At 54.7% G+C, this 23909-nt stretch overlaps 14 protein-coding genes across 14 annotated transcripts; 7 read left to right on the forward strand and 7 right to left on the reverse strand.

Annotated features, from left to right (window-relative positions):
* Positions 1-870: 870 nt before the first annotated feature.
* On the reverse strand, positions 871-2493 carry BKA78DRAFT_245578 (major facilitator superfamily domain-containing protein; the record flags this gene model as incomplete). Its single annotated transcript, XM_066884135.1, has 5 exons — positions 871-1224; positions 1278-1477; positions 1530-2072; positions 2130-2330; positions 2394-2493. 5 exons carry the CDS (start codon positions 2491-2493, stop codon positions 871-873), a joined length of 1398 nt encoding a protein of 465 aa, XP_066749941.1.
* A 691-nt stretch (positions 2494-3184) lies between these two features.
* On the reverse strand, positions 3185-6365 carry BKA78DRAFT_303828 (Bromodomain-containing protein). The gene is made up of 2 exons (XM_066887573.1): positions 6122-6365; positions 3185-6062 (listed from the first exon to the last, which is right to left on the reverse strand). Exon 2 carries the CDS (start codon positions 6000-6002, stop codon positions 3294-3296), a length of 2709 nt encoding a protein of 902 aa, XP_066749942.1. The 5' UTR covers positions 6003-6062; positions 6122-6365; the 3' UTR covers positions 3185-3293.
* Positions 6086-6481, reverse strand: BKA78DRAFT_21651 (uncharacterized protein). Its single transcript, XM_066883664.1, has one exon. It carries the CDS (start codon positions 6421-6423, stop codon positions 6169-6171), a length of 255 nt encoding a protein of 84 aa, XP_066749943.1. The 5' UTR covers positions 6424-6481; the 3' UTR covers positions 6086-6168.
* Positions 6482-6965: 484 nt separating this feature from the next.
* BKA78DRAFT_349192 (uncharacterized protein) lies at positions 6966-7529 on the forward strand (the record flags this gene model as incomplete). The annotated part of the gene is made up of 3 exons (XM_066890763.1): positions 6966-7030; positions 7080-7169; positions 7304-7529. 3 exons carry the CDS (start codon positions 6966-6968, stop codon positions 7527-7529), a joined length of 381 nt encoding a protein of 126 aa, XP_066749944.1.
* A 202-nt stretch (positions 7530-7731) lies between these two features.
* On the forward strand, positions 7732-9325 carry BKA78DRAFT_21723 (uncharacterized protein). The gene is made up of 2 exons (XM_066883665.1): positions 7732-8168; positions 8418-9325. The coding sequence occupies exons 1-2, from the start codon at positions 7933-7935 to the stop codon at positions 9196-9198; spliced, it is 1017 nt and encodes a 338-aa protein (XP_066749945.1). The 5' UTR covers positions 7732-7932; the 3' UTR covers positions 9199-9325.
* A 446-nt stretch (positions 9326-9771) lies between these two features.
* Positions 9772-10212, reverse strand: BKA78DRAFT_291838 (chromosome transmission fidelity protein 8; the record flags this gene model as incomplete). Its single annotated transcript, XM_066885962.1, has 1 exon — positions 9772-10212. The coding sequence occupies one exon, from the start codon at positions 10210-10212 to the stop codon at positions 9772-9774; it is 441 nt and encodes a 146-aa protein (XP_066749946.1).
* A 1105-nt stretch (positions 10213-11317) lies between these two features.
* On the forward strand, positions 11318-11644 carry BKA78DRAFT_349194 (uncharacterized protein; the record flags this gene model as incomplete). Its single annotated transcript, XM_066890764.1, has 1 exon — positions 11318-11644. The coding sequence occupies one exon, from the start codon at positions 11318-11320 to the stop codon at positions 11642-11644; it is 327 nt and encodes a 108-aa protein (XP_066749947.1).
* A 1504-nt stretch (positions 11645-13148) lies between these two features.
* Positions 13149-14891, reverse strand: BKA78DRAFT_303834 (uncharacterized protein). The gene has a single exon (XM_066887574.1). The coding sequence runs from the start codon at positions 14778-14780 to the stop codon at positions 13521-13523; it is 1260 nt and encodes a 419-aa protein (XP_066749948.1). The 5' UTR covers positions 14781-14891; the 3' UTR covers positions 13149-13520.
* A 58-nt stretch (positions 14892-14949) lies between these two features.
* Positions 14950-16082, forward strand: BKA78DRAFT_21758 (3-oxoacyl-reductase). The gene is made up of 3 exons (XM_066883666.1): positions 14950-15182; positions 15232-15391; positions 15452-16082. Exons 1-3 carry the CDS (start codon positions 15081-15083, stop codon positions 15910-15912), a joined length of 723 nt encoding a protein of 240 aa, XP_066749949.1. The 5' UTR covers positions 14950-15080; the 3' UTR covers positions 15913-16082.
* A 391-nt stretch (positions 16083-16473) lies between these two features.
* BKA78DRAFT_291841 (uncharacterized protein) lies at positions 16474-17101 on the forward strand (the record flags this gene model as incomplete). The annotated part of the gene is made up of 2 exons (XM_066885963.1): positions 16474-16734; positions 16787-17101. 2 exons carry the CDS (start codon positions 16474-16476, stop codon positions 17099-17101), a joined length of 576 nt encoding a protein of 191 aa, XP_066749950.1.
* A 1555-nt stretch (positions 17102-18656) lies between these two features.
* BKA78DRAFT_303838 (uncharacterized protein) lies at positions 18657-19966 on the forward strand. Its single transcript, XM_066887575.1, has 3 exons — positions 18657-19167; positions 19224-19424; positions 19494-19966. Exons 1-3 carry the CDS (start codon positions 18982-18984, stop codon positions 19761-19763), a joined length of 657 nt encoding a protein of 218 aa, XP_066749951.1. The 5' UTR covers positions 18657-18981; the 3' UTR covers positions 19764-19966.
* Positions 19967-20120: 154 nt separating this feature from the next.
* Positions 20121-20401, forward strand: BKA78DRAFT_349199 (uncharacterized protein; the record flags this gene model as incomplete). Its single annotated transcript, XM_066890765.1, has 2 exons — positions 20121-20339; positions 20390-20401. The coding sequence occupies 2 exons, from the start codon at positions 20121-20123 to the stop codon at positions 20399-20401; spliced, it is 231 nt and encodes a 76-aa protein (XP_066749952.1).
* A 120-nt stretch (positions 20402-20521) lies between these two features.
* BKA78DRAFT_21779 (uncharacterized protein) lies at positions 20522-21778 on the reverse strand. The gene is made up of 3 exons (XM_066883667.1): positions 21315-21778; positions 21113-21255; positions 20522-20824 (listed from the first exon to the last, which is right to left on the reverse strand). Exons 1-3 carry the CDS (start codon positions 21644-21646, stop codon positions 20712-20714), a joined length of 588 nt encoding a protein of 195 aa, XP_066749953.1. The 5' UTR covers positions 21647-21778; the 3' UTR covers positions 20522-20711.
* A 569-nt stretch (positions 21779-22347) lies between these two features.
* On the reverse strand, positions 22348-23776 carry BKA78DRAFT_244441 (mitochondrial aspartate aminotransferase-like protein; the record flags this gene model as incomplete). Its single annotated transcript, XM_066884032.1, has 3 exons — positions 22348-22797; positions 22845-23500; positions 23605-23776. 3 exons carry the CDS (start codon positions 23774-23776, stop codon positions 22348-22350), a joined length of 1278 nt encoding a protein of 425 aa, XP_066749954.1.
* Between the last annotated feature and the right edge of the window lie 133 nt (positions 23777-23909).

The following is a 23909-nucleotide window of genomic DNA, read 5'->3' on the forward strand; positions in this document are numbered from 1 at the left end:
CGCGAGACGGGCAAAACGTCATGGCGCAACCCGAAACGCCTGTCAGCTCTCCCAAAAACACCCTCCCTCAACCACCAACGCCCGCTATATCTGGAAACATTATGGGCAGCCAGTCTCTCCCCAGACAAGGTAAATCCATCACGACCTGGACGCCTATCCGCCCGCACTGTCCACAGTCGGTGTGCTGCCCCTTGATGGCGATCCCTTGGCCGAGCCGATCAGCCAAGTCGTTTGCGCTCTCTTGGTGCTCAAAAGACGAGATACGGCGAGGCTGAAGCCAGCAGCCGGTCTTGTCTTTCTTGGACGTGCGAGACATGTCTTTGGACTCGAGTCGAGAACATGCGGGGAGTGAATCGCTTGTCGCTATTGCAAGCGAGAATTTGTCGCCGAAACTTTTTCACTCGAGTCTAATGTTTGTCTTTTCTTTTTCCCATCGCCAATCGCGTGTCTTTCTGATGTGCTGTACGACACGAGACGATGAGGTCGAGAACCACTTATCAAGGTCGTGAGACGGTTGGAATGTCTCGCGTGGACAGAATCGTTCAATCTCCGCGGAAAGAAGGGGAAGGGCAAAATTTGACTTTTCAACATCTTAAAGCAAGGCTCGAGGCTCTTGAATGTAAAGCTGTCAAGCGGCTGTGCTACGACTTGCGCGAGCAGCCTCGGACCAAGCCTCGAGATCAAGCGCGCGGTTCACCTCTCAACCCACAAGCCCCACAGGCATGATGCATGTTGCGAGATCCACACTCTACAATGTCTTGGTTGCGGCTCGTCCACCCCTTACAAGCCTGAATCGTCAAGGTCATTGGACATGTCAGAAGACGATTGATTGTTACACAGCTTTGAAGAAATCAGCCTCTACGCCCAGCCCTAAGCCCTCTCGACCCTCTCTACCGGACCCTTTCCATCCAACTCTATTTCCTTGACCGACCCCTTCTCTCCGTCCTCGTCTACCTTGTGAATATTCACATCGGTCTCACGGTGCGAGTCTGCATTCTCCGCGTTGAAGAAGTTGACGTAGATCGGGAAAATGAGGGCGCCGACATAGAAAGCCGTCGGGACGGCCATGGCAGTGTGGAAACTCCCCGTCTTTGTAGCGACAGCGCCGCAGATGGGCGGGACCGCAGCGCCACCCGATATGGCGGCAACGAGGCAGCTGCCACCGCGCTTCGTGTGCCTGCCGAGACCGCGCAGGCCGAGCGTGAAGATTGTAGCGAAGCAAATCTAGGCCTTGTCTCAGCACAACGTTTTCCAGGGGCAGTGTCAAGGGGTCTTACGCTTTCGAAACAGAGGACCAGAATTAACATGGCGACGCTGGTTTTGCCAGTGGTCTTGACGGCTGCGATGCCGAAGACAAAGCAGAGCGAGAGGTAGGCCGCCAGCATGTATCTCGGCTTGAAGAACTTGATGGACATAAGGCCTGAGCCGATGAAGCGCATGGCAGCATAGACACCTTGGCCGGCAGCGAGGAGGTTGGCTAGTATTTGTCAGTATCATATATCATGAAATCCTTTTAGCGGCCAACTTACAGCTAGTAGAGGCAGAGTACCCAGCTTCCTCGCAGAAACTGATGAAGTAATTGGCCACAGCGACCTGTGCTCCAATGTACGTGAACTGCGACCAAACTGCAAAGAACAAGTTGTACTGCTTCCAGAACGGCTTCTGGTCCTTCGCCGAGATCTCCAGCTCTTGATTATGCATGTCGGCGTCGGTAATCTCGGGCATGGGAGCGAAGAAGAAAAGAATGATCAAGAGGGCGACAAAGCCGGCCACCCCTAAATAGACCCACTGGACCGACGAAAGGTCGCTCGAGTCGTTGGTGTTCTGGAAGAAGACTCTCGACGCCAAAAGCGGTGCGGCGAATGACCCAATACCCTGAACACCTTGGGCAAGGTTGAGACGGATCTCGGAGTAACGAGGGGGACCGCAGATGGAGAGGAAGTTGTCGGCACCCGTTTCGAGCGTGGAGAGGCCCGCGCCGACGATGAACATGGAACCGCAGAAGCCTCCAAATGACCTTTTGACACCAGAGGGCCAGAAGAGGAGACATCCTACAGCAAGGACAGCGAGACCTAAGCGCGGGTTTGGTGTTAGAGCAAGATTGAGAGATAGGGGTGGCAAAGACGTACCAGTCATAAAGGTGACGCGGAAACCATATCGCCTCAAAATCCATCCCGAGATGGTCAAGGGACACACAAAATACGCGCCAAAGTATGCAGCAGAGAGCCCCGACGCCTCGCTCGCAGTAATGTTCAAGCCGGCCTGGAAGTGCGAGTTGAGGACGTCCAGGAGACCGTAGGCAAAGCCCCAGAGGAAGAAGAGGATCGTGACTACAAACGTCAGGGGTCAGTATTTCCTCGACTCGTTCGTTCTTCTTCAGTGGCGAGACGTACCAAGCAAATTTGGCAGCAGACTCTGCTTCAGCGTCAAGTGGCCGCTGTGGGTGACGGCGTGGTCGTCCACGGCCACCGCGCGTCGTTTGAATAAAGCCATGTTGCTCTCTCGCTCGCTGGCAGATGCAGAGTGATCAAACAATCAACAAGAGAAGCCGTTCAGGGAAGAGAGAAGGGAGAGGGATGGAGCGCCGACAAACTCGATAGAAAAACACCAGCGTCTCAGTCAACACTTATTTCTGCTTATACATACGGGGTCAACAAGCAGCCATATCAGCACCACGGCGCTCTCGCTGCGATTCCCCCCGAAGCGACCGCGTCGTTCAGAGCCAACGGCGAGGCGTCGCGCACGAGGCCAAAGCAATCCTTCCCAGAACCGTTCTAGCCGTGGGCTGTAGTCTCCAGAAAATATTGCGTCGACGACCGGCAAGCTAAAGGGACAAACCTGCCGGTTTGCCTTCCCGGCCGAATTTCTGGGGTAAGACGCCCGAGTCTGGGGTCGTGGCTTGCAGGGCGCTGGCGTGCGTCGTTGTCCTCGGTGTAATGGTGCGCGAGGCCGGATTGCTTACCCCGGATATTGCTGGCCTTTGTGGGGAGTGGTAGTGTTCAGTCTCGTTTCGCGGGGTAGACATAATCGCCCCGTGCGTTCCTGGAGCTGTGCTTCTCTCGGAAAGTCCGAGCTCCGGTTTTGCATGTTGTAAATGGGTGGATCTGATTGAGAGACTCGGCGGTGTACTACCCTCTTTGGAATAGGAGACTGGTTAGCGATTCACTTGGCATTGGCGTAAATATTTTTCAGTTGTTAATGCTTTTATTTGTTGGACAGACCAGAAGCTGGTTGCCTGTTTGTCAACTAGTATACCATTTCTATTGAGGCTTTTGCGTGCTCACCATCGCCACCTAAACCTTTCTCCTTTTGCCACCACCTTCCACTTCCCCCTCGTCGGGAACTCCAGATGTTGGTCCCTCCATCAAGGCGCTTGGTCTTTCGGCCGCCCGCCAATTGGCGACACTTGCCTCGACGTCCTTGGCCATTTCCACCGCATCTTGTACCACGCCATCTTCTCCACTATTGAACATGACGGCGTTTGCAAACATGCGCATAAGCTCCCTCTCGAGTTGAGCGCTGTTGACGATACCTTTCGGTGGCACAAGATCTTCCGAGATGGGCAACGTTACGTGTGTGCTCGAAGACGCAAGAGTCGGTGTTGATGGTCCTTGACTCGGCGAATTACCGAGGGGCGTATCCGCGTTGGACGCGGTGGCTGCCGTCACGGCCCGTGATCCGTTTTGAATGGCCGACCGAATAGACTTGAGATCCTGTGGTCGGCGAATGATGTCGTAGTAGCCTTCAGCGTCCTTGGCTTTGACAGGATTGGAAAAGAGGCTGGCGTGCTTGTGGGAAGAAATGTCGTTCAAAACGGGCGCGCTCATACGGGAAAAGTTCCTGGAGGCAACAACGTAGGCTGGAGGCATCGGCGAGGCCATGTTCACTTCGTCCGCAACTTCGTCCCTAGGGGTTTCAGATTCCTCTCGTTGATCACGCTTTCTTTTGTTGTTGGCCGTACCTGTAGGCTGTTCAGCCACAGACTGGAGTGTGCCGGCCCGTCGCCGTGTGCGCCGGCCTGCGGAGGTAGGCGTCGCTTCCGTGGTGGATTGAGCATCGGTTTCAATGGTTTCCGCAGGCGTACTTGGTTCAGGTTTGACGTTTGCCGGCGGCTCGTCTGCATGCGACACGATCGATTGACTGCGTGTTCTTCCGCGCACGGATCCAGTGACAGTGGAAGACGCAACGCTGACACCCCTAGTGCCGCGCTTTCCACCTTTGCGAGTTGCCCGTCCCGGCCGAGGCGTCTCTCCGTCAGGAGCTGGCATTTCCTTTGGCGTTTCTTTTGATTTAACCGGACGCTTCGACCTTGTAGCGGGCGTTGTCGCTGGAGGAGGTTCTGGCGAAGATAGCGGGCTGATGGGACTGACTGGAGCCAGATTTTCTTTTGGTGAACCATTGGCGACTGGCGGAAGCGTCTTCTTCCACGATCCGACAGCCGTTTGAAGGCGGAGAGGAGGAGGACGGTGGGGAAACGGAGGCCTAGCAGAAGGGGTTGGCAGGGGCAAGGTAGGTGGCGCTGGCGGATGGTGGATAGCTGGTGAAGGTCTGGCAGGTGTCGCCACCACATGAGCTCTGGGAGACCTCGCGGGTCGCGGTTGAGTTGCCGCCTGTTGCTCCCGCTGCTGCTCTTGCATTTGCCTTTGGTGTGCCCGGACTGGATCCTGCGCGGCCACTTGGAAAGGTGGGAGCATGATACCGCCCGGCTGTCTGGGTCCAGGGTGCTGATAATATGCGGGATGGTGCTGCATCGGAGGTTGTGGATACGCTTGTTGGGCCGGATATTGGGGGTAAAACGGGCCTTGTGGCGGAACATGTTGCCCAGAATGCGGCGGAGTTGGCTGATGGGTTGCGGGAGAACGGGGGCCATGTGGTCCAGGTCCAGGAGGTCCAGGTGGAAGCGGGCGTGGATACTGATGAGGTGAGCCAGACGGTGGTCGAAAAGGGCCATTACTCTCGACCATGGACGGCACTTGAACAGGTGGGCCTGAAAATGGCATATTGGTCGGAGGAGGGAGAATCGGAGCTCCAGGAGGTCTCGAAGCAATTGGCACAGGAGGCTGTGATGTCGAGCTAGGGGAGGGTGCGGAAACGGGTGTATTCTGTGTGGGAGGTCCGGGCGGTCCATATGGAGAAGCGTGATAACCTGGCGAAGGCGCAGGAGGCGGCAGTCTCGCACTAGGCGGCAAAGACCCAGATGGAGTTCTGTGATGGGGAGGAGGATACGAGGGCTGCAGTGGTGAAGGAGCCGACCTCTTGCGAGGAGATGCGCTTCCATTTTGAGGGCCGTTTGGAGTTGGATTCATGAGAGCTTCTATCTTGGTAGACGTTCGCCTCTGGTGGTCCTGGCTCGATTGAGAGAGGGCAGGCGAATGAGGCTGGCTTCCTGGCGGACTCGTCTGCGGAAGTTGTGGGACATGCTTGACCGGCGCATCCTGCACGACAACATCTGTGCTAGCAGCGGGCGAGTTGGAGACGGACGGCGTGTTTTGCGCGACTTCTTTTGCGCGATTGATATTAATCTGTCCCTCTCGTTCTCCACGAACAATCTCCTCCAGCTCCCTGGCCAGCTTGTCGTACTTGCGCTCATCCTCGCGTATCTCTTCCACGGCTTGCCGTCTATATCTTGCGTAAAGCTTCTGGATCAATTGTGGAAGCAGATGGACGTGCTTGACGGCTTCCTCGACTGTCGGCATGGAAGGACTCGGGGCCTTGCGCTTCCTCGTGGCTGGACTGTCGCCATTTTGGGTTGGGGCGTCGGATTCGCTGGCGGCGATTTGATCGTGCTTGACCTCTTCTTTCAAGAGCCTCAAATAAAGATCCCTCAGGGCATCCGGAGCCAGGCGATCCTTGTTGTATGAGGGGGCATCGCGTACGAATTGGTTGTTTTGTAGTAGGTCGGAGATTTTGCCAAAGACGTGGGTTTCGACGCCATAGAAAGCGAGGGACTGGAACAGCAAAAGCGACTCAAGCGGCGTGTACTGGGCGGCCAGGCTGCTCATACCCCCGTCGTGCAGCAAGCGGGGCAAAAAGTATTTGGTGATGGGAGCCAGGGCGAAGGTCTATTGAGCATGATCTGGTGAGTCGGACGACAGGGCGACAGGAAGAAAGGGCGGCTGACTGGGAGGAGAGGGAGCGAACGGGAGGAAGAAGATGGAGGAGGGGCGCTCAGCGCGGGGTCTGGCGATGGCGGATGATGAGGAGGATGGTGGGCGGTGATGTCTGGCGATGGAGTCGTGTGTGATGGTGGCCGTGGTTGGCGTTTGCGACGGGCCCTGACGGGAATTGACTGGAGACGGCGACGGAGAAGACGCGGCGCCGCATTCCTGGGCGGGTCACGTGACGGGGGCGTGTTTTGGTGAGGCGGTGAAGCTGCCCGCCTGCCTTGCCTTGCATTGTCGAAATGGTCGTCCGTGTCCGCATCTGGACTGGTCGCCAGGAGTAGCTGTAGATCCAATTGCTAGCCAGTTCTGTACCAGTACAGTAGTGCAGGCTGGAATTCCGCAAGCATCGCGCAAAGTTTAAAAGCACGACGCTCCTCTTGATGCTCGGGAGGGCCTTATGTTCAAGCCTGACATGAAGCTGAACCTGACCCTGACCAGCGTCGATCTCGCCGAAATGACCCAAACACCTCCTTTTCCCCCTCCACCGCCTACTCAAAAAGACTCCCGTTCTCCCCCGACCCGCCCTCTACTATGCTCATCACCTCCACGCGACGCAAGCTGCCTGTGCTGCCATCCAACATCGCCCACTGAAGCCGCTCACTTTTCTCCCAAACAATCCCGCCCGCTACCTCGCCCGCACGTCATCCCACCTCGACAACCAACCACCCAGGCCCAAGCTTTCCACTTCCACCTCCCCCGATCCTGATCCTGATCCCCTCCACCGTCGGGTCAGAGCCACCGCCAGAGCGCCTCTTACAGCCCGCCGGTATCCACTCTCGCTTTCACTACCTTCCTCCCGCAATGGACAACCAAAGCGCAAGCTCGAGCCCTGACCGCGAATGGGTGCCCAAGAACCGCCCTCAATCGTATGCGACTCTCCCGACCACCGCTGCTGTTGCTAACAATTCCCTCCAGGACCGTGGCCCAGAACTTCTCCGCCGCTCTCGATGACATCTTCAACTTGAACGGCAAGTTCGACGATGTCGACAAGAATCTCGATCAAAAGTAGGCCACCTATCCTTCGTATCAATCCCGTCCCTTCCACCCTAAACATACACGTTTCCCCTAAACGTCCTTGGCATCACAACCAAAGAAACAAACCATCATCGCCAGAGAACAACGGCTGACAGGACATCAAGGCAGCAAACTCTTGCCACCAAGAATGCCGAGCTCGAAGCTCTCGAGGCACGGCTGCGCGCAGCAGAAGAGCGCCTGAAGCAAGCCCGCGGCGGGCCGGAGGACGAGTCGGCCTCTCCTCAAGGCAAGGCCGCGCAGCCCAACGGCCAGGCTGCCGCCGCTGCTGCTGCTGTGGGCAAGACTGGCAGCTTCGAGAGACCAGCCAGCAAGAAGGGCGTCCAAGCCTAGCCGCCGCAAATCGCATACAAAATTTCAAAAGATATGCGCATTGGACGGCCGGCCGATTTTCAAATGACGATCCCTTTTCTTCAAACTATGCTCGCCTCTTTGTCAAGCTCCGCACGCCAAAACACACTCTGGGACAACCGACGCGCACGACGTGTCCGGCGTTTTTTGAAGGCGTGGTATCAACATGTCGTTACGTGATGGATGTGTTACACACGGACGATTTTCTCCTCGCTGTCGTTCTTTTTTTGTCCTTTATTGCAGCGAACAGGATCACCCCCTACCACTTTAAATCTGCACACCTTCATCACCCCCCACCCGCAAGGAAAGCTTGCATTTTTGTTTTGTCAATTCTTGTTTTGATGGAAGCACGGGATTTGCTGCAGAGACCGGGGGAAAGCGGGAGATGATGGGGAATAGGAAACGAGAAGAAATGGACTTGAGACGTGCAGGAGCGCAAGAATCGGTCAAGGGAATGGGAAGAGGGCGTGTTGTATGGCACAGTATGTTTAATGGCCAAACGGCCGCGCAAGCGACCACTTCGCTTCGCGTGGTTTTGCGTTGCCAAACGACCCCTCATTTCCCCCCTTTTCCCCCTCCTGTACTGTCGGAGAACATGTGTCGCAAGAAGCGGGATGACGTGTACGTTTATTTGTTTGCTCCCTCGACTGCCCTACATACCACACCACTGCCACACCTAGCACTTCCCAAAGCTAGCTAAGCTAAGTACCCTAAGCCTTGCTCGTCAAGTCTGGTCTCTCTGCTCGGGCTCTGCTCTGATCTCCTGTATCAAGACCCAAGGTACCTTGGTTGCGCACGGAATAGATTGCCCCAATCCAATCCCCTGCCCTACGTACCTCTGCAGACGCGGCTGAAGTCTCGAAAAAAAAGTCTCGTCACCGCACCCTTGCCCCCAGCCGAAAACCAGAGCTCCTGTTTGACGGATAGCACCGCGACCGACTCGCCAATCGCCCAATCGCCAGATGGCGTGCAGCGAGTGAGGCATCGGCGAGCGTGGTTGATTCGCCGCCCCCTCGTCGATCTGCCGCCCATCTGGCTATGTAGGTTTGAGGGACCCGGTGCGGTGTGCCCCAGGAGCCCTTTTCCTCGGCGCTGGCTGGAGGGAGGCTGGCTTGGTGGACCTATGCGCCGCCGCAGCGTTCCTTTCCGTCCGCCTCCCGCAGTCGGGTCCCAGTGGGCGAGCGAGCGGGGTGTCTGTTTCTTGTATGGATCTCGTTCAGTCGCGATGTATAATATTGTATTGCACGCCTCCGTTTCTGATTGCAACAACATTGTCAATTTTCTGGACTGGACTGGACGCCTCTCCAGAAAATCCGCCCGGTCAACACCTCCCCTTCTCTTATCCTTTCCGTCCTCTTCCTTCCGAAAAAAAAACCCCCCACCGCATATCTTCCCTTGCCAAGTTCGCAACTGCATCCACCACGAAACGCGTGACTTGCTCCCACCAACGCTACCATATCCGACGCTACTCCTTCCAACCCCTCCTACCCTCTGCTGTCGCATAACGCTCGCTGCATACAAGGGACTGGGCGCGACGCAGTGCGATGGGTTCCACTGCGGTCTACCAACCTATCCCTCGGGTTGGTTGGGTCTAATGGCGCCGGGTGGGCTTGGTTGGGCTGTGAGCTACATGTATACTACATGTAGCTAGCTTGGCTGGCTGGCTGGCTGCGCCGGGCCCTTGCGGTGCCTGCCGCCGCCGTCTCCCGGCGAGGCGCGGGATATTGGATAGAGGTGGCCGAGGGTCGATTTGGTGGTGAGGCGGCCGTTTGGGCGATTGGGTGCAGATTGACAGTTGCCGTGTTTTGTCCAGCCCGAGAGGATGGGAAGTGGTTTTGTTTTGTCGCCAGAAGGGGATGCTGCGGTGATGCATCGAGATGGTTGTTTGGTGTTTTTTCTTGCGGTATGCTTGAATGGGAGAAAGGCGTGGTGGTTGGATTTTGTTTGTGTTGTTCCTCTCGTAATTGGCTGATTTCCGTTGTCAACTTGGTCTTCCGTCCATGTTATCGTGATGGCCGAGAGAAGAGCTCCGGTGTGCCTCGACATCTAGGGGCGTTGATGCTAGGTGCAGACAGCCATGAAGCTTCGAGCCCGTGGAAGAGCGAGCGATTCCTTTCCATATAGGTCCTTGCTCCAGCACGCAAGCCCGGACTGGTGTCAATGGCCGCAGAGAATGGAAATCGGACCAAATCAACGATCTACTCCATTTGGTGGAGTGGTGAATTCAGTCTCCGCTGACAGGCTCCGGTCTGTGAGAAAAGAGGATTTTGTGCCTGACAATCTCCACGACCTCCAACTCTTCCGGCCCATCAACATCCATAGCCGCGCCGTCTTCTCCGGCAGTCCTTCGTCGAATCACTGCCAGTGGCTTCGGTAGCTTCTTGACTTCGCCCGTCAGTCGCTGGTGTCGGCCAACGTACAGATGCACGCGCTTCATCCACGCCGTGTCCGAGCTGTCGGCGTGGGGGTCGAAGAGCGGGAACATGAGCTTGCCAACGGGCGTATGTTCAATCTGTTCTCCATGCCTAGCTTCGCCTTCTTGGACGTTGATTGTGCCTTGGATCTCGATGATTGCAAGGCCTGAGGGCGTTTGGAGGAGCGGCGGTAGCGGGTTGTCGTTGGCGCCGGTTTGCGTTGTTGTGGGATGGAGCGGAATCGAAGGCATGTCGTGCTTCTATGTTTTGATAGTGTTATGCTCTTCAATTGGGCGCTTTCCGGGCGATGCAGTCTTCTCGGATTTTCTGGTTGTCGACGCGATTAGACGCGTCAAGCACAAAGTTTCCCGCGTCCTCTCATGGCCCGTGCGCTGCCAGTGTGCCTCGGCCCCGTTGTCTCCAGGATCTCTGCCATCCCGTTTCCATCCAACCATTCCTCCAACACTCCATCGTCTCCAAAAACAACATCTCGACGACTCGCCTCCATCTACCCGCTTCGGACCAGATGCCCAATTCGAAACTCGGGGCTCGAGTCGACAAGCTTATCATGCGTCTCTTGCCGGCCGGATACATCCTAAATCTGGGAGCGACGAGTCACACCTCCCTGTCCTCGCAACTCTATCACCACCCCTTTTGCTATTTTTTAAGGTAATTTTTGAGCTTCGGTCGGCAGAAGCTCCTCATTTAGCTCGGCCGCTTTCCAGAATGATTCCCCCATTGGACGGCGCCTCGTGCGTGCACTCAAGACCCCACTGGTCGTCGAGTTGGCACCGAGGACTTGATGCTTTTCCCAAGAATTGCAAAGGACCGCGAGAGTCCTTTTTGCGCTGCTCGCTCGAATGGAGTTTGCGAGCGCAAGTGGACACCAGAGACCGAGTGCTGGGCATGCAGAGGTGGCTTGGTAGGTTGCTTGCAAATCGATGACTACCGCGTGCCCACGAATGATGACAATTCAAAAATGCCCGCGTCCATTGGACTGCTGATCTCTGGCTGTTTTTGCCAACCGTCGATGAAGCATAACTGTGTCTGGATCGAAAATAGCAGCTCTAGAGCACGCCTGCCATTGTCTGTGATAGGCGGCGATGGCGTCCTCGTATTCGACTGTGGAAAACTAAGCGCAACGGTTGGGATTGAGTGAAGTACTTGTGTATCACTTCACCTCTCACACAGTCGACCATTCCACCTTCTTCACTTGCGTACTTTCAAAGCCTGCCTTGATTGTCTCCAACCACAATCGAAAAAAGAGACATTGGAAATTCAGACGAAAAGACCCCAACGGATTCTCCAGCGCACCAACCACAAGTCACTTCCGCCGGGTATGTCCAACGTCTAAGGATGGACTGGAGAGACCACCCCAACTACCAACCGTCACACCGTCTATCACGACCCGTCTCTCCCATCTTCAACCGCGCAGTCTCCCCCATCAGGCCCGACTCGGCGTACTTCCCCTCCCCTCTGTCGCCCATCGAGTACGACAAAAATGGCACTCGTAACTACGACGTGGAACGCAAGGAAAGAGCAGGAGCGGCAGGAAGACCGCCGAGGCGAACCATGGTCTGCGGATGCATCGAGCCCGTCTTTTGGTCCATTCTCATCATCGCCGTTTTGATCGTCATCACTGCCATCGTGGTGGGAGGCGTCCTCACCGGCATCGCGAAGTAGCGGTCGTCATCGAGGACTTGCGATGCTTCAATCGAATCTCTGGGAGTCGACTCAAAGGTGGATTCTCATCATGTCACTACAACCGTCATCTACGTTCTCGGAGCTAGGCGCAAAGCTTTTGAGACAACCAAACGCTACACTGGCTGTCCGTCAGTCGACATGGCCAAAGCCGCAGCACTCGGCAACTTTTTGAAAAAGGGTCTTTTAATACACGGTGGCACTCCCTGGATTCCATTCAAATGTCAACGTTCGGATCAGGTGCTGGTAAATGTTGGTTCTTGTCATTTTTCCCTCGTTCCATCGTTTTTTGTTACCAAGATACCATCGCTCGAGGTCTGGGAGGTGCAGCAACAACTGGTCAGTGGGGAATCAGAGGATTACTGGGGATCATCAGAGCAAAATAACAATGGCTCAATTCTGCAGGCAATCTCGCATCGTGCCACTTGATCATGCAACACTCTTCCCACGTCAAAAGCCACGAGAACCATCACAGCTTGGGTGAGTACATTGACACTTGACCCACTTCTTCAAAGTACCGCCGCAGAGCAAAGCATGGCCGAGAGGACCACTCTTCCACTTCGGAACCATCTCCATCCGACGCGCCGCGGCCCGGATCCTCCAGGTCTCTACGAGCCGCGAGCCTTTTTGCCAACCTCAGGCGCACGCGCGGGCGCTCTTGTCTGTTTCGCTCTCGCAACGCACAGTCGTTTGCGGCACCAACAAGCCGAAGCCCTGCTCGCCTTGGTCAAAAGTATAAATAGGCAGCTTGGACCAACCTCAGCGCGTGAATCGGCTGATGAGTGATCGCGTTTGTACTGTGATGTACTGCACTGGTCCACGGTCGATCTTTGCGCAGGAGGTTGTGGCGATGGTGATGATGTTGGTAGGTGATGATGGTTGATGATGGGCGCTGCTGCGTTGAGTTGTGGGAAAGCATATCGAAAGGTCGTTAAGATGCAGTTGTGTTGAGTTGTGGTGGCTGCGGTTCTGGTCATAGTTGCGAGAGGGTACCGGTAGGTAGGTCTCGGGCTTCAAGTGTGGGATTCTTCTTCGACTTCCGTGAAGTTGTGTTTCCCATCTTTCTTCACAGCTTCCCATGGCATGGCATTCTGTCCCTTCTTCATAGACCATATTCTGTTCGTGCACACCACAGTATCAAAAGAAGAGCAGAGATTCCCCGCACAGACACACCAGTCAAATGAAGGATGTTGCGGCAATAACGTTAGTGGACTTTGTTTAGCGCCACACAGCTAGGTACAGTTGTTGTTTTATACTATGGTTGCCGTCTAGCACTGCTCGCATGAGTTTGAGTTCCAAGAGGGGTCTTCGCAAGTGGAATGGTCTGGAGGAGCGTAATTGGCCTGGCCTTGACCGTTGCTTTGCACTCCAGTCACTACTCCTCTGTAGCGCCACGGGAAGAGTAAAGGCTCGAAATCATTTCTTCCACAGGACTACATCGCTGCTGTTCACTTGGCATTTTGATCATGTCAAGGCTCTCGTGGGTGGATTGAGTGCAAGATTTTATTGATGGAGGGCGATTGGCATGGTCCCAATCTCACGACTGTGTAGAGACAACAGGGCGTCGACCAAGGCGACCAATGGTCAGTCTTTGAGGAGATACTTGCCAGAAGCTGATATGAGGATGCTAGGCTAAGACTGCCGGATCCCCCCTCAGACCACTAGTTCTGTCGTTCAATGAATGTCTCGGAGGAATAGGGAGGTATTGACACATAGCGAGTGCTGAAGGATCTCCTCGCCGGAGATGGAGTGGCTATCTTGACTTGTGATGGTTTTCCTCTCCAGCGCTTCCTCTAAGGCTCTTCTCGATCGGGAAACCTTGAAAAGGAAGTCTGATCCTGTTCAGTCGGACCCCTACTCACCCTCCACCCTCCACCAGCAAGAACGTCGAGTACCAACCGCAAGTGACACCTCTGACGCGTCTCTCCTTCGAACCCAGAGTTACTCTTTTGAACTCGGTCAGAAAGTCGCCATTGTTTGCTGAGTCGCGGCCCAAGCCTAGCTGTCCCAGGGAATTGTCACCTGCCACCCAGACGCCACGGCTTCGCTCCACCAGGACAACGTGAGCCGCACCCACATCGATGTCGACAAAATGTTCGTTTGGAAGGCCGGCGATTTCAATAGGTAGCGGCCCGTCGTCTGGGGTCCAGCCCTCTGCTTCGGCTCGTGTGAAGACGCCGAGCTTTGGAGGTTGCTCGCCATCTCTATGCGTGGTTACATGGGATGGGAGTTTTGGTCCGCATGTCCCCCAAATGTAGACACTGCCGTCCCCTGTCAAGACCGCGGCTAAGTGACCCCCTTGGCATGTTGCGACCTTTTTGATGTCCCCGCCGTCCGCGGATGAAAAGCCGACAATTGGACTAGGGACTGTGGATGGCTCAGAGTGAGGCCCGCTGGTCGGTCGGCCCAGAGAGCAGTTATAGCGAGGATCCACTCCAAATGAGTAGAGTGATGTTGAAGTACGAGCAATGCAAAAAGTTTGGCCGGTGTAAAGGCCCTTGACAGGCACATTGTGGATTTTTGATGCAGACAAATTGCGTGGCGGTCTGCTCCAGCGCCGAGATGGAGTACATGCAAAGCGGAGAAATAAATCCGTATTTTTGAATGCCCAGACGGCGTGTGTGCCATGGTCTTCGTCATTGAGAACGTGTACTGTAGAAATAGCAATGTCCGTGCCAATGAGGGCCACTCTTGTCAATCGGTGTTGATCACTCGAGCGGTCGAGGGTAGTTATGGTGATATCATCTTTTGAAGCCCGATCCCATGAAAGCAGCGATAGGGAATAATCCGTATTCACGGCACCCAGGCAACCGTCGTGTGTTCCAAAAAAGGAATGCAGATAGGGCGCTCCAGTGGTTTCGCGCGCACAGCCAGTACCCAAGGATACCACGCGGCCCTGTTGTCCGCGCCAGTAGTAACAGAGCCCAATTCGAATGACGACGTCGGACCAACCAGCCCAGCAGATCTCAATTGTCGTACCACCTGTGACGCTCACAGCTTCTGTGAATTTTGGAACGGTCTGGCATGTATTGGAGAGAAGTTGACCGTGGCCATTGAAGCCTGCAGCGAGAAGTCGCATCGTGGGTTTCTTTGGTTGGCAAGGTGGAAGATTAAACATCGTCAGCCAGCGTTTTCCGTCCTGCGTGGTCAATCCTTGGTGTTGGTAGTGCGATTCGTTCCATGATTGGAGTTGATGTCCAGCGTGGGCCCTGAGGGCGACGGACGGGACGGCTCGAGCGGACCTTCCTCGTCGGATGCAGATCCGCAGCTGCTTCAAAACGTCAGCCCCCCGCACCAATGCACCTGTAGGAAACCACCAGCGTCGGACCCCCAAGAAACTGCCACCTTCGAGCCGCTTATATTGCCCTGAGGCTGCCATCACCATGTCGCCTTACCGGTGCCACCTGTTTCGCCCAGAATGGCTCCTCCGACCAACATTCAACAAATTATGCCCACGGCAGTCGTCACTGGTGCCAACTCCGGCATTGGCTTCGAGTTCTCCAAAGTTCTGATCAAACAGGTACGACAAACGCTTTCCCGCCTCGAGCCTCCAGTCTGAAGCCATGTAGGGCTACGATGTCTACGCCGTCGACGTCCAGGAAGGAGAGAACCTGAAGAGCCTGGGCTGCCGGACTGCGCGGTTGGACGTGTCCTCGCCCGAGGCCGTCGCCGACTTCAAAGAGAATCGCTACGGTGATGGACCATTGGATCTGCTGCTCAACATCGCCGGTATCTTCCCAGCTCCCTCCGGAACGGCCTGTCGCGAATGCTTACTCGGCTGCCGCCCAGGTGTCATCGCCCCGAAAGAGCGCGATTCCCTGACCACCGTCGACCACCATTCCCTACTGAGCGTCTTTTCCGTCAACACCTTTGGCCCGCTACTCCTCACCCAAGCGCTACTGCCCAACCTACTCAAGTCGAAGAATCCTCGCATCGGCCTCATGTCTAGTCGGATGGGTAGCATAGCGGACAACACGAGTGGAGGCACATATGCGTATCGGTCTTCGAAGGCAGCCTTGAATAGTATCGGAAAGAGCATGGCGGTTGATCTCAAGGACAAGGGGGTGTTTGTCGCCATTCTCCACCCCGGAATGGTGCGAACAGGGCTGGTTCCTCAAGACTCTCAACAGTTGAAAGAGACTGTAAACCCGGATGAGGCAGCTCAGAAGCTCTTCAAGGTGTTCATGAGCAAAAAGATTGAAGACACGGGCAAATTCTGGCACAGAGAAGGCCAGGAGCTGCCATGGTGAAGGTATGTCATCTCTTTGACTTGTTGATGTGGCTTGCACTTCATCCAAGCCATGATTTAAGAAATTTTCTTAAGAAGAGCAACGGCTGTGTATTATATGACTCTCAAAGGCCGCAGTCTCGGTTTCAATGATAATGTTTCCCGTGGCGCCGAGCGGAGTGGTCTTTCATGTTACCAGAGATCTGTTTTACTGAAGAACTCAAAATATCGTGGGGAGTCCATGTCGCTACACCATTATTGCATTCATATCGAACATTCTAGTTGTACAGGTTCTTAGCCGGCACTAACGTACGCCCTTATCTTGACATTTCGGCCCCAGCCGAGTTGCTGACTCAACTTGATGACTCTTACTTTCAACGGCGCCGCAATCCTTTCGCAAAATCGACATAAAACTTGGCAACTCCTGATCACGCCAAAAGTCCTACTCTCTGTTTGGTACGAATCTGGGTTTCACATTTTCACGTCCGAATCTATCCAGGGTCCCCTGTCAAGTCTCAGCAAGTGGTGGGCTACGCTATCCCGTTCAAGACTTTCCAACACCAAACATCAATCACTTCCAAACATGACGGTAGCTGCGCGGGAAACTAAATTTTACACCTCCGAAGATTTGGTCAATGATCCAGTGGTTCTGGAGGAGCTCTTCAATCTTGTCAACAAGGCCTTCAAAAACCCTCCCAATGGCCTAAAGCAAGTGGAGGGGTTGCGATTCGAGAACTATGACGAGCTGCTCGAACGATTGGGAAAAGGGATTTGCGCCGTCATGTTCATTCAGGGTGCCGCAGTTGCATCTGCATCGATTATCCCATGGAAGGGAGATAGCATGGTGAGCTGATGCGCCCAAATCCTTGCGCATGCGAAGATATTGACATCTAAAGGACGGCGACGACTTTGAAATCTCGGCCGTCGTGGTAGACCCAGAATACCGCGGGACCGGCCTCGCGGAATCGAGCGTCTCGGCAGTCGAGGATGCCGTCATGTCCAAGAGGAGTTCAGATGCAGCCGATGTACGGCTATGGCTTAAGACTGCAGAAGCCCGCAACGGCCCGTACTGGACGCGGAGGGGCTTTGCAGTAAAAGAAAACAACGTCTTCCCCGCCGGCATGTGGGGCATGGAGCACGAGTTTGTTATTTCAACCATGTGTCGTTTGGCACGCAGAGCTACTAGCGAGAAGAAGGTGGGAGCTCAATAGACGGCAGGTCTACAAATCTTTTCTTATCAGCCCCGAAATTGAATCGAATTCCTAGCATCTGAGCTTCTGTATGAGTTCTCCTGCGACTTCATTCCTCCGTCTGCTCTTCAATTTCCTCTCGGCCTCGACAACAAGTTTTCTCAAGCTCTGCCGCGACTACCAGAAGATTACAATTTCCGGTAGCAGTACTGGCAGACCCACCAACCCAGATCCTCGCGCATTTGCATCGACGAGCAGGGCGTCTGGACAGTGCAGCCTGGGCAGCAATGCAAACTGCGCAGCCTTTCGTCCCTACGGCAGAAGCATGGCTGAACGGCCACTTCGCCATCAGCAATCGCGGCGTTCATGTCGTCCGCGGCTTCGGCAGCAATCAGCATGACTTCGCTGATTGGTCTGCCCCGCTCAAGAGCGTGACGCACTCTGTCGCTAACTTGGACCCAGTATCCTTGATCGGCACTATTGACGATGATGTCAGGAAGCTCGAGATCGTCGAGTCCTCCAGGGGTCATATCATTGACGGTGACCGCATTCCAGACTCCGCGCGTCAGGCCGTCGGCCACACTACTTGTGTTGCTTAGGAGAGGCTGCTTTCCAGTGCGCCGCCTACAGGACGTGTGCGTGTTTTTGAAGGGCGACGTGAGCTCCTCCAGGGAAGCGCGGACATGCTTGACATCATTGAAGACCTGGCCGTGTACCATGCAGACGGCATAGTTGCAGATCTCGATTGCGCGACGGTGGTAAGCGCGCACGCCGTGCTGAATGTGCGCTGGAATCATTGATCCTGGAGGACATTGAAGCCTTGCGCCTTGAGCTAGCTTTGGGACTGGCGTCCACAGGTCGACCTCCTCTGGCGCTGCATTGATCATGAACTCGACGATGCCGTGGGACTCCGTCTCGAGGGTCGTCTTAATCCTATCATCTTGTCAGAGTTTAGATTCAGCACTAAAAGGGGAGGGGTCTCATACTCATAGTGCTCAGGCGCACCATTGGTCGCGGCTTCGTACCAAACCCCGGGGATGTCCAAGGAGAGCATCCTGTGCGGATCGACGTGCTTCAAGGCCGCAAGGAAGATGAACTTTCTATCGAAAGCTCCCGCACTGCTGTCCAGTTTGCTGATGGGACGAGGCCAAAGGGCAGCAATTTGGCAAATAGCATGCGATACCTTCGTTGCCGTCGTCTGGTCTTTGCACTCTGACTTGTTGAGACGAAACTCCAACATCTCGTCTTTGCAGTCGATGTGGTTATCACTGCCAACAGTGATGTTGATCATCCACGCATCCCCTACCCTTTTGCAGGCAGCGACGGCAAACTCTCTGCCCTTGATCGGCTTCAATTTCAAGATCCTGCCGAGGGAATATGTGCTGACTGATTCAGGGCATGGAGAGTATGGGTTGTAGTAGAGGGCATCCAGGAGATAGTGGAGCGCACACACGCCCTTGAAGCTGTACTCAGCTTCGTCCATCCATAGCTGGGTCGCTAGATCGCCTGCCATCGGGAGCGTAGAAAAGAAGTCCTCCCAGAGCTTCAGGCTTGTGTTGAAGGGTAGGGGCGCCGGCGCTGGCAAAGGAACCGTCGTGGCGAGCGCTTCAGCGCCTCCAATGTTTCCTACCAATGGTTAGAGGCCATGGATTGCTTGAGAGACGAGGAAGATGAAACCTTGATCGGCCATGTCAAAAGAGCCTGGATGAGCTGCCCCTGAGAGCTGTCTGTCGCGGAGAAGTGCAGCCGATGATGGTCAGCCTGCGAAAGCAAAAGAAAGCCCGAGACCTGGAAGACTGGAGCCGTTATACGCTTCAACCAAATATTGGTTTGTTGTGTCCAGTGCTGCAGCACAAGAAGGTTCCGGACGGCTCGTAAGAAAACAGGGGCTAACGACTAAGATGACCGCGCGGAGCGTATTTCATTCGATTCCCGTTCGCGCAACACAACCAACTCCTCACACGATCCTCGAACCAAATCACCAAGACCTCTCAACCATCATGGATCCATCCGGATTTGCAAGCGGAAGGGGTCGCGTCCCGAAAGACTTCAACTTGTTGTCCATCCGCCACGCCGGCGATGTCAACGTGAGTGTAAACCACATCAAACATAAACAAAACAGCTGAACAACATTTTTTGCTAGATCCACGCCGCCCTCGCCGCCGATGACCGCCCCAAAGCCATGGACCTGGCCAAGGAGGTGTTGATGGACCCGGAGCTCGACCACCTGACGCGCTTCAAGTGGGAGACGTTTCTGTCCACGCTCTGCGAACACGGCCACGAGCATCACGTCGAGCAGGCCGAGCTGGCGTGCAAGGCGATGGAGGAGCTGGTTGAGAGTCGCGTAAGTCCAGTCCTATTCCAATGCTCCCTCTGAAGTGAGTGTGTCGAAGAGGTGCTGATGGTTGTGTAGATCGAGAATCCCAAAAAGGAGGACGTCGATTCCGTCAAGACCATGCGCAACTTGCTTGAGGAGATCAAACAGGATCTTCGTGGCCGTGGACTCCTGGACGCTGAGAAGGCAGACAATCAGGCAGGCGAGGAGACCATGAAGCAGACCCCCGAGCATGTCGAGGTGCCGGCAAAGGCGCCCAAGGAGACGCCCAAGGAGCTGCAGCGCAGCGAGATGGCTGCATGGTCTGGCAAACAGGGAAAGCTTGCTCGTCTCTTCCAGAAACTCTAGGCAGAGCAGCAGGTTGGCGCAATTTGCAGGGCCACGAGGCCTGAGATTGACTCAAAACAAGAGAGACAGCTCACTAGGAAAGAATCATCTGCAGGAAAGGAGCTCGGAATGCTGCTTTGTATGGAAGCTAGGCCCCTACCACCAATGCATTTATGATCAAAGCTTTTTGTTGTGTCGCCCGGCATTGTCTTCAAAGTCATGGATGTGCATGGAACTGTCTTGAACCAGTCTTCTCGCTCTTAAATCACCAATGCCATAAAAAGCACCTCCATGCTCTCATCAGACGAAGCTCCAAATCAGACCTCTCATCTCCTCTTCCACCCCTCACCCACCGACCACACCCAACCACACTTCAAAATGTCTGCTTCTGATAACGAAGCCCTCTCGCAAGACTCATCCATCATCACTTGGGTCTCAACCATCTTCGCCATTATCCTCATGTACGGCTTCGGTATCTGTTTCCACAACATCCAAAGCATGCTAAGACACCGCCGTGCCAAAAACTTACCCCGACCGAACGGCCTGCAGGAGTGGAGACAGGCTTACAACGACTTTCTGATTGATGTTGATGAGATGGTGAGAAATGGGTAGGATCTGGATGATGATAGAGAGTGTTGACAGGTTAGAACGATGGGTAGTCGTTTTGAGAAGATGCACTGGACTGCCGCTGATGACAGGACAGAACAATCGCGAGCTAAACTTGCTCAGACTGTCATATCACAACAATGTTCGGTCAAGCTTTCATGTTACAACATCTTTGTACGGCAAATTAGGTATTCGTTGATGTACTGGAATAGTGTAAAAGAGACAAGGAGAAAGAAGAGTCCTTAGGTACAGAATCAAACGTCATTACATCCACCTTTCAATCTCATCTCAACCCAACCCGTGCCCTCGCCTACCCTGTTGACGATAGCAATTTGACTCTCTCAACGATCCACTCGACCCAGCTCAAACATTCGTCTTGAGCAGTTGCACCTCTGCACAGCTGCTGGGAATGTCAAACGCGCCGGGGACACTCATGAGCCAGAAGAGCTGCGGCACATTGTGCCACCAGTCGCAAACTGCAAGGGCGCGAAGATGTCAGCACGCGAGCTACCCGTTTCGCCGCCTCATTCGCGATACGAGGACTGTGGTTGTACAAAGGAGGGATGCGTGCATCGCGCGCATGCATGCGTGAGGAACAAACACGCGGGGAAGTGAGGGAGAGTAAACGGGAAACGAGAAAAAAAGTTTGCGTGTTTGGAGATGCGGAGGTGCCGATGATTGAATGTGGCGGAGAGATGTTCAAGCGAAGGAGGAGGGTTCGAGTTTGTCAAGATGAGAATTTATGGAAAGCAGAGTTGACGTACCCATCCAGCCAGAAAACTGAGTCTGGTTATACACGAGGCCCTTGTCGCCGTAGATGTAGCCTGCATCTCCAATGCCGGCGTTGATGGTGACGGGCGACCACTTGGCGTAGGACTGGTATCCGAGAGTCAAGCCCCAAGGGAAGCTGTGATCGACTCGGTCAGAGAAGATGACACGCGGATTGAAGAGGGATGTTGAGCTCACTCATTGCCAAAATCAAACTCCAGGCGTGCTCCGTGTGCTGTTGCCGGGACCGTCTCGTTCAGAAATGCCTTGACTCCGCGAGTTTCGTTTGCAATGAAAACGGCGTCGCTGAGGCCAGCACCCGTGTGGTACGACGAGAGGTAGAGGCCACTGAACTTTGCTTTGGTGCTGTCGTTCGCGTTGACGAGCTTGGTTTGGAGGCGGAACTCGGGACCGTTGGGCTCAAAATCTGGCAATTGGCGAGAGCGCAAGTCGGTCTTGTCGGTGTTTGGGGATGGAAGAGCAAGGGACAAGCCGGAGAGGGCGAATGTGAGGAGCGAAGTAATCTTCATGATCGTTGTTCTGTGTCTTTATTGCTTTAGAGTCTGGAATCTGATTGTAGAATTAAAATGGTAGACAATTGTGAGACTGGTGTTGTAGGATCGAAGCGTGGAGACGGGGGAGCCAGATGGCAAGCAAGGTACGCTTTAAGTGCTGCGAGGAAGTGGTACCGGCAGTCGCGACCTGCCTTTCCGGTGAAGAGGTGACATCCATTATGAATTGTAAACAAAGAAGGAGCGTAGTCAAGTTCTGGAAGTAACACCACGGCTGAAGTCATGCCATGTACAGCTCGTACCTGGAGATGTGTCCCACATGGGACCCGAAGACTGGTACGTTGCGTCCTGATGGAAGTTAGCGACACTAAGAGTCTATGTTGCACGCCATTGATGTCAATCGGCTTCCACAGTATTGATTCTCTATCCCAATTGTTGCAGTCTCAAAAATGAAATGCGCTGCTTCAGTCTATAGCACATTAAGACCCAGGTATCCGCAACTCCAGGCCGAATCTTTGCAATTTCAAATCACTTACACCCAAATTGTGGTACAAGATCTCGTGTTTGCGCTCAAAATCATGCTCGCTCGCTCGTCATTGCTTGCTTGCTTGCTACTCAGTTCTACGTTTCATCCAGCTCGTCTAGCGTCGTACAAAAAGATTTTTGAGCCGATTGGGCCATCATGATCCGTACGCCGTATCCAGTCTAGTGGCAAAGGTTTAACCAGCAACCTTGTAGATGGCCTCTGCGAGCCTCTTGACGTTGCCACTGGTGATACCAGCGACAGAGATGCGGCCGTCCTTGGTCGCGTAGACGGAGTGCTCCTTGGCGAGCTTGTCCATCTGCTCAGCCGAGAGACCAGTGTAGGCAAACATGCCAATCTGGCTGGTGATGTGGCTCCAGTCATGCTTGGAGCCAAGCTTCTCGAGGTTCTCCTTGAGCAAGGCACGCATCTTGATGATGCGGTCGGCCATACCCTTGACCTCACCGAGCCATTGCTTGTTGAGGGCCGCGTCGTTGAGGACAGTCTCGGCAATGCGAGCACCGTGGATGGGCGGGTTCGAGTAGAGCGGGCGCACGAGAATCTTGATCTGAGAGTCGACGCGCTTCTTCTCCTCGGCCGACTCGCAGACAAGGGAGAAGGCACCGACACGTTCACCGTAGAGACCCTATGGACTATTAGACTGATTCACCATCACGACAAAACACTACCCACCATGTTCTTGGCGAAAGACTGGCAGAGAGCAGGAAGGTGGCCCTGCTCAATGAAGTACCGAAGCGCAAAAGCGTCCTTGACAGTGTCACCACTGGCGAAGCCCTGGTAGGCCATGTCGAAGAAGGGGTAGTGGTCGCCAGCCTTGACCTCGTCGCTGATGGCCTTCCACTGGTCGGGAGTAGGGTCGACGCCAGTGGGGTTGTGGGCGCAAGCGTGCAGCAGGACGATGCTGTTCTTGGGCATCTTCTTAATGTCCTCAATCATGCCCTCAAAGTCGAGGCCAATCGTGTCCTTGTTGTAGTAGCGGTACTTCTCGACCTTCAGACCCGAGTCGCTGAAGACGGCGTTGTGGTTGGCCCATGACGGCGTGGGGATGTAGATGGTCTTTGCGTGGGGGTAATGACGCTGGAGGAAAGCTCCACCAATGCGGAGAGCACCAGTGCCGGAGATGGACTGAGTGATGACGATGCGGCCTTCCTTGAGAGGCTTCGAGTCCTCGCCGTAGGCAAGACGGGCGGCGGCGGCAGTGAATTCGGGAACACCAGTGATGCCAGCGTACTCCTTGTTCAGGTTGGAGTCGACAACCTTCTTCTCGGCGGCCTTGACAGAGGGCAAGACGTAAGGTTTGGCGCTGTCATCGCGGTAGGCGCCAACTCCTGGAGGTTTGTTAGCTCGGGCGCCAATGAAAAAAAAAAAAAAAAAAAACAGTCCAAGTGAAGCTCCAATTGTGAAAGTAAGCTTTCCAATGGTGGATACACACCCAAGTTGATCTTCTCCGGATGGCTGTCGGCCTTGTAGGCTTCGGTGATGCCCAGAATGGCGTCGGGGGGACCTTGAGGCACCTTGCTCCAAGCCGAAGCTGCGCGGACCGCGGGGACGGCGGTGACGCGGCGAGCGGCAATGTGCCTGACGGCGGCACGCGAGGAAATCATAGCGATGAAGCAAGGACAATTGATGGAGAGGTAAGGAGCTGTCCGGAGTAGGTCGATGAGTGGACACGAGGTGGAGAGAGAGTGGATGCGGTAGTGGTCTGAGAGTTGAGACTTGACTGTTATTTACCCCAGA

Source organism: Phyllosticta capitalensis, assembly GCF_038381095.1.
Source record: "Phyllosticta capitalensis strain CBS 128856 chromosome Unknown BKA78scaffold_1, whole genome shotgun sequence".
NCBI lineage: Eukaryota > Fungi > Ascomycota > Dothideomycetes > Botryosphaeriales > Phyllostictaceae > Phyllosticta > Phyllosticta capitalensis.

What these genes read in the sequence shown, in the direction of transcription:
- BKA78DRAFT_303828 (XM_066887573.1), bottom strand. Translation starts at nt 6,002, where the DNA reads ATGAGCAGCCTGGCCGCCCAGTACACGCCGCTTGAGTCGCTTTTGCTG.
- BKA78DRAFT_21651 (XM_066883664.1), bottom strand. Translation starts at nt 6,423, where the DNA reads ATGCGGACACGGACGACCATTTCGACAATGCAAGGCAAGGCAGGCGGG.
- BKA78DRAFT_21723 (XM_066883665.1), top strand. Translation starts at nt 7,933, where the DNA reads ATGATGGGGAATAGGAAACGAGAAGAAATGGACTTGAGACGTGCAGGA. An exon ending in CGCAAGAAGCGGGATGACGT is followed by an intron (nt 8,169 to 8,417) that starts GTACGTTTATTT and finishes TCGAAAAAAAAG; the next exon opens with TCTCGTCACCGCACCCTTGC.
- BKA78DRAFT_21779 (XM_066883667.1), bottom strand. Translation starts at nt 21,646, where the DNA reads ATGAAGATTACTTCGCTCCTCACATTCGCCCTCTCCGGCTTGTCCCTT. An exon ending in GAGTTTGATTTTGGCAATGA is followed by an intron (nt 21,256 to 21,314) that starts GTGAGCTCAACA and finishes AGTCGATCACAG; the next exon opens with CTTCCCTTGGGGCTTGACTC. An exon ending in TCAGTTTTCTGGCTGGATGG is followed by an intron (nt 20,825 to 21,112) that starts GTACGTCAACTC and finishes GCGCCCTTGCAG; the next exon opens with TTTGCGACTGGTGGCACAAT.
- BKA78DRAFT_303834 (XM_066887574.1), bottom strand. Translation starts at nt 14,780, where the DNA reads ATGTTTAATCTTCCACCTTGCCAACCAAAGAAACCCACGATGCGACTT.
- BKA78DRAFT_21758 (XM_066883666.1), top strand. Translation starts at nt 15,081, where the DNA reads ATGGCTCCTCCGACCAACATTCAACAAATTATGCCCACGGCAGTCGTC. An exon ending in CCAAAGTTCTGATCAAACAG is followed by an intron (nt 15,183 to 15,231) that starts GTACGACAAACG and finishes GAAGCCATGTAG; the next exon opens with GGCTACGATGTCTACGCCGT. An exon ending in TCTGCTGCTCAACATCGCCG is followed by an intron (nt 15,392 to 15,451) that starts GTATCTTCCCAG and finishes GCTGCCGCCCAG; the next exon opens with GTGTCATCGCCCCGAAAGAG.
- BKA78DRAFT_303838 (XM_066887575.1), top strand. Translation starts at nt 18,982, where the DNA reads ATGACCGCGCGGAGCGTATTTCATTCGATTCCCGTTCGCGCAACACAA. An exon ending in GCCACGCCGGCGATGTCAAC is followed by an intron (nt 19,168 to 19,223) that starts GTGAGTGTAAAC and finishes ATTTTTTGCTAG; the next exon opens with ATCCACGCCGCCCTCGCCGC. An exon ending in AGGAGCTGGTTGAGAGTCGC is followed by an intron (nt 19,425 to 19,493) that starts GTAAGTCCAGTC and finishes ATGGTTGTGTAG; the next exon opens with ATCGAGAATCCCAAAAAGGA.